The following is an 8,474-nucleotide window of genomic DNA, read 5'->3' as shown; positions in this document are numbered from 1 at the left end:
TGAGTGAAAATTATTCCCTGTACATATCAACTTGAGAAACACACACACACACACACATCTCCCCTTCTTCCCCTTCATATCCTCCCCTCACCCTTCCCTTCTCATCCTTACCCCTCTCTTCCCTTCCTTGCCCTATTCCATCCTCTCCCTTCCTGACCCTTCCCTCCACACCGTCTCACCTGCTCATCCGCCACCCACCTGTCTTTATGGTGATCATCCGCTCCTGCCGCTGGGCCTGGTTGAAGGAGTAGAGGTGGACCCATGTCTGCTGCTCCTTTCGGCCCCGCCACACCACGATCCACCTACTGGTACACCTGTGGAAGGGACAAACCACATTAACGGATCGGAAACAGAATGAGAGAACTGATGGAAGACAGATAGACAGATGGAGAGGGACGGAAGGAAGGAGAAAACAGAATGAAGAAGGAGATGACGGGAAGAGGAGACAGAAATAATAAGAAAGGAGACACCAGAATGAAGAAGGACAGACGAAGGGGCAGAAAAGACAAATGAGAGATAGGAGGAAACAGAATGAAGGAAAACAGATGGAGGGAAGAAACTTGGAGACAAAAAAGACAGAGATGGGTAGAAAAGGAGAGACAGAAAGGAGACACCAGAATAAAGAAACACAGATGAAGGGAAGAAAAGACAAATGAGAGAACACAGATGAAGGGAAGAAAAAACAAATGAGAGATAGGAGGAGGAAACAGAATGAAGGAAAACAGGTAGAGGGAAGAAACTTGGAGACAAAAAAAGACAAGAGATGGGTAGAAAAGGAGAGACAGTAAGGAGACACCAGAATAAAGAAACACAGATGAAGGGAAGAAAAGACAAATAAGAGATAGAGAAGACAGACAGAAGGAGGAAACAGAATGAAGGGAAACAGATGGAGGGAAGAAACTTGGAGAAAAAAACATCGACAACAACATCCACAACAACATACACAGACATAGTAACCAACCCACCTTTCCCGGAAGTTGACATCGGTGTTGGGCGTCGCGTGGAGGTGCCTCTCGTAGCGCATGACGGAGTGCTGGCTGGCCTGGTACTTGTTGCGGAACTTAGAGTGTGTGAAGAGGTACCTGCGGGGGGAGACGTAGGCTTAGGGTAATGGGGGTAGACTGGGCTGGGAGATGGAGGCTTGGGGTAATGGGGGTAGACTGGGCTGGGAGATGGAGGCTTGGGGTTATGGGACTGGGGGAGATGGAGGCTTGGGGTAATGGGACTGGGGGGATGGAGGGTTAAGGTAATGGTACTGGGAGTGGACTGGGCTAGGAGGAGATTAGGAAGGAAGACAAAGGATACCAAGGAAAAACAAAGGACAAGATAGAAAGGTTTAAGAAGGAAAAATAATGGAAGGAAAAGAAAATTATAGCTAAACAAAGATGAAGGGAAAAGGACATGAACGTACAGCAAGAAAATTTGAAAGGAAGGAAAATAATAAACAGAATAAATCATACAGGAAGGCGACGGAGAGACAGGAAATGACTAACCACCACCAAATATAATTGAGCAACAGAATGACTCAGGGACGAAGTTACTGAAGAGAATGAGAAGGGAAAGCCAGCAGGGGTGAGTAGAAGCTGAGGAAAGGCAAGGAATGGGAAATGAAGAAAAGAAGAGAGGGACGGAATGACTCGGGGATGAAGTTACTGAAGAGAATGAGAAGGGAGAGCCAGCAGGAGTGAGTATAGAAGCTGAGGGAACACAAGAATGGGAAGAGAAGAGAAAAAAGAAGAAAAGAAAATAATACAAAAATCAGAAATGAATAACTGCAGAATAACACAATAAATGACGCGTACGACAAAAAACAACGAACGTAAGAGACGAACAATAAGCGACGAGCGTGACTGACCTTCCCAGGGGCGAGGCGAGGGCGATGGAGTCGTAGCGCGGGTAGATAGGCCCGGGCAGCTTGGCGGGCGGCGCGGAGGACACACTCTTCTTGCGCGGTGACATGTAGGGCTGCAGGCCGGTGTGTTGGGCAGGCCGCAGGTTGAAGTAGTCCAGGAAGGGGACCTGTAGATGGGAGGGGGGAGGGGGGGGTCATGGTTAGTATGTATGTGGGTGTAGATGGGTGAGGCAAATTTTTTTTTATATCAAGTTCAAGGGAAATAAATAAATAAAATAAATAAATAATGCCCAAAAGGCTAATATCTTTTTTCTTTCTTTTTTATATCAAGTTCAAGGGAAATAAATAAATAAAATAAATAAATAATACCCTTGAACTTGATATAAAAAATAAAAAATAAATAAATAAATAAAATAATACCCAAAAGAAGGTTAATATATTTTTTTTCTTTCTTTTTTAATATCAAGTTCAAGGGAAAATAAATAAATAAATAATACCCAAAAGAAGGCTAATATCTTTTTTTTTTTTTAATATCAAGTTCAAGGGAAATAAATAAATAAAATAAATAATACCCAAAAGGCTAATATTTTTTTTCTTTTTCATATCAAGTTCAAGGGAAATAGATAAATAAAATAAATAATACCCAAAAGGCTAATATTTTTTTTATATCAAGTTCAAGGGAAATAAATAAATAAAATAAATAATACCCAAAAGGCTAATATTTTTTTTCTTTTTCATATCAAGTTCAAGGGAAATAGATAAATAAAATAAATAAATAATATCCAAAAGAAGGCTAATATCTTTTTTTCTTTTTTATATCAAGTTCAAGGGAAATAAATAAATAAAATAAATAATACCCAAAAGGCTAATATTTTTTTTCTTTTTCATATCAAGTTCAAGGGAAATAGATAAATAAAATAAATAATACCCAAAAGGCTAATATTTTTTTATATCAAGTTCAAGGGAAATAAATAAATAAATAAAATAAATAATATCCAAAAGAAGGCTAATATCTTTTTTTTCTTTTTTTTCATAGCAAATTCAAGGAAAATAAATAAATAAAATAAATAAATAATATCCAAAAGAAGGCTAATATCTTTTTTTCTTTCTTTTTTCATAGCAAATTCAAGGAAAATAAATAAATAAAATAAATAAATAATATCCAAAAGAAGGCTAATATCTTTTTTTTTTCATTTTTTTTTTCATATCAAGTTCAAGGAAAATAAACAAATATAAATTATTACGTCTCAACAAGTGATGATGAAGAACATACCTAATTATATACCAAATCAATATGCTAAGTGGGGTACTCAAGCTAAATATATATACGTTATGAATATGCTAATACAAAAAATAAATACCTAATTACTGAATACATTATAGTAATTATATGCTAGTGCTTCACATGTACTAGTAAATCGATACTACTCTCTCTCTCTCTCTCTCTCTCTCTCTCTCTCTCTCTCTCTCTCTCTCTCAATACTCCCGAAATTGACCTATCTTTTGGCCACTCCTCTGAGCTTTCTATTGGAGCAGCAGGCTTTTTTTTTTTGCCCTTGAGCTGTCTCCTCTGCTGAAAAAAATAATAATAATAATAATAATAATAATAAAAAAATAAAAAAATATAAAATCTCACCTGTCCCGCCGCTTCAGGCTCCTCCTCGGCCACCTCAGGCTCCGGGGAGGGGGTGGGGGGGCTGGGGGGGCTGGGGGGCACCTCTCCACAACACTGCCGCTCGTGGGCCTGGTGAAAATGAAAAAACAGGATAAAAAAAAACTTATACAAGGATACAAGGAAATTACAAGAGGCTGGAAGGCCCATACATGGCATCATATATATATATACACACACATAGACATCAGCATCATCATCATCATCATTTCATTTGAGGTCCGTTTTCACTCTTCCTGAGCGGTTGGACGCTTTATGACTCTCCTCCATTCTACTCTGTCTTCTGCCTGATGCTCATCCAATCCCATCAATGCCAAGTCTTCCTGTATACACCTTCTCCATGTTTTCCTAGGTCTACCAACTGGTCTCCTTCCTTCTACCTCCAATCTCTCCACAACTCCCAGCACTGTATCCTCCCCTGCTCTCTTTCTCCTCCATTCTACTCTGTCTTCTGCCTGATGCTCATCCAATCCCATCAATGCCAAGTCTTCCTGTATACACCTTCTCCACGTTTTCCTAGGTCTACCAACTGGTCTCCTTCCTTCTACCTCTAATCTCTCCAAAACTCCCAGCACTGTATCCTCCCCTGCTCTCTTTACATGTCCAAACCATCAGAGTCTTTCCCTTCTGAGCACTGTTTCCAGGTCCTCTACTAAAACTCCCAGCACTGTATCCTCCCCTGCTCTCTTTACATGTCCAAACCATCAGAGTCTTTCCCTTCTGAGCACTGTTTCCAGGTCCTCTACTAAAACTCCCAGCACTGTATCCTCCCCTGCTCTCTTTACATGTCCAAACCATCAGAGTCTTTCCCTTCTGAGCACTGGTTCCAGGTCCTCTACTAAAACTCCCAGCACTGTATCCTCCCCTGCTCTCTTCACATGTCCAAACCATCAGAGTCTTTCCCTTCTGAGCACTGTTTCCAGGTCCTCTACTAAAACTCCCAGCACTGTATCCTCCCCTGCTCTCTTTACATGTCCAAACCATCAGTCTTTCCCTTCTGAGCACTGTTTCCAGGTCCGCTACTCCACATCTGTTAGCTACATCTGCACTGGACACCCTATCTTGCCACCTGATCCCCGCCATATACCCACACACAGAGACAAGAGGAATTATTGATAGACCCAATGTTCCAGCACCCAGTAATCAAATGTAGGTAAATCAATACAAAGATGTTTTCCTTAACACCTGCCAACATTAAAACCAAAGTGAAATTAAAAAACAACATATATATAAATGAAATATTAAGCTAAAATCAGGACATGAACACACACACACACACACCAAAACAGTCTCCCTCACATGCACTTTTTTTTCACTACCACCAAAACAACCACCACCACCACAGTCATTCCCTCACCTCCACTTCTTTCCACTACAATCACAACCACCACCACAGTCTCCCTCACCTCCACTTCTTTCCACTACTATCACAACCACCACCACAGTCTCCCTCACCTCCACTTCTTTCCACTACTATCACAACCACCACCACAGTCTCCCTCACCTGGACTTCTTTTCACTACCACCAAAACAACCACCACCACCACAGTCACTCCCCCCTCACATGCACTTCTTTCCACTATCACAAAAACAACCACAACCACAGTCTCCCTCCCCTCCACTTGTTTCCACTACTATCACAACCACCACCACCACAGTCACTCCCTCACCTGGACTTCTTTCCACTATCACAAAAACAACCACCACCACAGTCTCCCTCACCTGGACTTCTTTCCACTATCACCAAAACAACCACAACCACAGTCACTCCCTCACATGCACTTCTTTTCACTACCACCAAAACAACCACAACCACAGTCACTCCCTCACATGCACTTCTTTTCACTACCACCAAAACAACCACCACCACAGTCTCCCTCACCTGGACTTCTTTTCACTACCACCAAAACAACCACCACCACCACAGTCTCCCTCACATGCACTTCTTTTCACTACCACCAAAACAACCACCACCACCACAGTCTCCCTCACATGCACTTTTTTTCACTACCACCAAAACAACCACAACCACAGTCTCCCTCACATGCACTTTTTTTCACTACCACCAAAACAACCACAACCACAGTCTCCCTCACATGCACTTTTTTTCACTACCACCAAAACAACCACAACCACAGTCACTCCCTCACCTGGACTTCTTTTCACTACCACCAAAACAACCACCACCACAGTCTCCCTCACCTGGACTTCTTTTCACTACCACCAAAACAACCACCACCACAGTCACTCCCTCACCTGGACTTCTTTTCACTACCACCAAAACAACCACCACCACAGTCACTCCCTCACCTGGACTTCTTTTCACTACCACCAAAACAACCACCACCACAGTCTCCCTCACCTGGACTTCTTTTCACTATCACAAAAACAACCACCACTACCACCAAAACAACCACAACCACAGTCACTCCCTCACCTGGACTTCTTTTCACTACCACCAAAACAACCACAACCACAGTCACTCCCTCACCTGGACTTCTTTTCACTATCACAAAAACAACCACAACCACAGTCTCCTTCACCTGGGCTTCTTTGAGCGAATAAAAATTATTCTCGCACTTGTCGCAGAGGTATATGTCCGGCTGGATCATAGCCGTGGAGCCCCCCCCGACGCCCCCGCTGCCCCCACCGCCTCCAGAATGGGCGCTGGGGGACAGGAGCAGCTTCTTGGTGGCGTCCCGGCCCTTCCCATCATGGCGGTACTTGTCATAGTCCTGGGGAGAGAGAGAGAGAGGGGTGAGTGGGGTGAGGGGAGATTGGTAACTTTTGGGGGATGAGGGAAGATTGGGAGATTGATTTGATTTGATTTGATACATTTATTGAGATACGGGAGTGAGAGAGGAGGGAAGGAGGAGGAGGGGTAGGGAGAGAAAAGGGGGAGATAACTTCTGGGGGGATGAGAGAGAGAGAGAGAGAGAGGGGGGGGGGGCTCACTCACCACTCCACTGACACTCGTTGTGGAGCAGTGACACGAGAGCAGTGCGTACATAAATGTATTCTGTAGTGTATGTTATTTTTGAATATATATTTTTTATAGTTTGTGTAGTTATTTTCTATATAGATTTTATTCTGCCCTTTGAATAGGCAGCACACGACAGTGCACCTTTGGGTATGTAAATAGTATATATGTGTTTATGAAAAAAAAAAAAAAAAAAAAAAAAAAGAGGTACAGATGGAGGGAAAAGAGGGGAGAGGGGGAAATAAAGGAAGGTGGAGGAGGAGGAGGAGGAGAAGACTTGGGTGAGAAGAAAAAGGGTGGAAAGAGAGGAGAAAGCAGAGAAGAGGAAGAAGAGGAAGAGGTGGAGAAAGAAGAGGAATAAGAGGAAAGAGTTAGAGATGGAGAGAAAAAGAGTAGATGGAAAAAAAAAAATAAATAAATGAAAAAGGGAAAAAAAAAAGGAAAAAAAAAATGGAGGAGGAAGAGAAGGAGGGAAAGAGAGGAGAAAGCAGAAGAGGGAAGGAGAGGAAGAAAGGGAGAAGAAAAGAAAGAAAAGAAAGAGAGAGGAGAAAGAGAGAAGAAGAGGAAAGGAAAAGGAAAAATAGTGATGAGAGAGAGAGAGAGAGAGAGAGAGAGAGGGGGGGGGGGGGTAAGAATGTGTACAACAGGAGGGAGAGGGGAGGAAAGGAGGGCAAGAGGTCAATGACAGAGAGGAACGGAGGGGATTGAGGGTCGAGAGGAGGAGGAGGAGGAGGAGGAGGGGGAGATGACAGAGAGAAAAGGAGGACACGGGGGGCGTATAGAGAGGAGGAGGAGGAGGAGGAGGAGGGGAGGGGGAGGGGGAGGAGGTGGAGGAGGAGGTGGAGGAGGAGGGGGAGGAGGAGGAGGAGTTAGGCTGCATTTCTATTGAGAGGGGAAGAGGAAGGGAAGGTATGGGAGGAAGAGAGGAAGGAAGAGAAAGAGGAGGAGGAGGAGGAGGAAGATGATGAAGAGAAGAGAGAAGGGAAGAAAGGAAGAGAGGAAGGAAGGGAAAGAGGAGGAGGGGGAAGATGATGAAGAGAAGAGAGAAGGGAAGAAAGGAAGAGAGGAAGGAAGAGAAAGAGGAGGAGGAGGAAGATGATGAAGAGAAGAGAGGAAGAGGGAAGAAAGAAAATGATGAAGGAAGGAATAAACAGAAGAGGAGAAGGAGAATGAAGAGAAGAGGAATAAAGAGGAAGATGATGAAGAAGAAGAAGAGGAAGGAGGGAGAGGAAAAGAGAGGGGAAAACTTGTGAAGAAGGAAAGGAAAACAGGAAAAGAAGAATAAGACAAAGAGGAGAAGAGGAAAAAAGTGGAAGAGGAGGAACACAAGGAAGAGGGAAGAGAAGATAGGAAAAAGAAGGAAAAAATAAATAGGAAGACGAAGAGGAGGAGGAGGAGGAGGAAGAGGAAGAATGAATGCAGCAGAAGAAAAAAACAACAACTATTTATTTCCTTAACACACACAAACAATAACAAATTAACACTACCAATAACATACACGACAATACCAATGATACCAATAACAAAACAATCACACACACACACGTACACACAAGCTCTCCCTCTTCTTGCCCGCCGAGGCTGTGAAGTGGGAGCTGAAAATCCCAAGGAGCAGCATCTTGGTCTTGGTCCACATATATAAAGACACTCAGGCACTTATGTCCTTCCTTTCTTAGCCCTGTGATCTGCCTTTTCAACGGGGCACTGACTGACTGATCCGTTTATTGTCTAGTATTATCGTTTAGGCCCGAGTGGTGGTTGCTTAGGTCAGGTCAGGCACTTATGTCCTTCCTTCCTTAGCTTTGTGATCCGCCTTTTCAACGGGGCACTAACTGACTGATCTGTTTATTGCCTAGTTTTATGTTTAAGGTCCTTTTATCAAGTTGTGGTTGGTCAGGTTTGTTGGTTTTCTCTGTATCACTTATTTTTGCGACTGGGTTTGTAATATATGTCGACTTAAATCTGGAAAT

At 43.1% G+C, this 8,474-nt stretch overlaps 1 protein-coding gene and 1 long non-coding RNA gene across 51 annotated transcripts in view; one reads left to right on the top strand and one right to left on the bottom strand.

Annotated features, from left to right (window-relative positions):
• LOC126986135 (uncharacterized) overlaps positions 1-8,474 on the bottom strand; it is a 58,990-nt gene that overhangs the window by 14,206 nt on the left and 36,310 nt on the right. For all 50 annotated transcript variants that reach the window (XM_050841983.1, XM_050841998.1, XM_050842013.1 and 47 more), the window contains exons 5-9: positions 6,068-6,259; positions 3,489-3,596; positions 1,856-2,019; positions 966-1,082; positions 199-314 (exon numbers count right to left, since the gene is read on the bottom strand). In XM_050841983.1, the coding sequence (XP_050697940.1) occupies positions 199-314; positions 966-1,082; positions 1,856-2,019; positions 3,489-3,596; positions 6,068-6,259 (697 nt within the window). The remainder of the gene's footprint in view (positions 1-198; positions 315-965; positions 1,083-1,855; positions 2,020-3,488; positions 3,597-6,067; positions 6,260-8,474) is intronic.
• LOC126986151 (uncharacterized) lies at positions 4,227-4,746 on the top strand. Its single transcript, XR_007739330.1, has 2 exons — positions 4,227-4,354; positions 4,539-4,746. It is a non-coding gene; the product is annotated as an uncharacterized LOC126986151 (long non-coding RNA).

This window comes from Eriocheir sinensis, chromosome 61, assembly GCF_024679095.1.
Source record: "Eriocheir sinensis breed Jianghai 21 chromosome 61, ASM2467909v1, whole genome shotgun sequence".
In the NCBI taxonomy this organism is placed as follows: domain Eukaryota; kingdom Metazoa; phylum Arthropoda; class Malacostraca; order Decapoda; family Varunidae; genus Eriocheir; species Eriocheir sinensis.
This window is presented reverse-complemented; position numbering and strand designations above follow the sequence as displayed.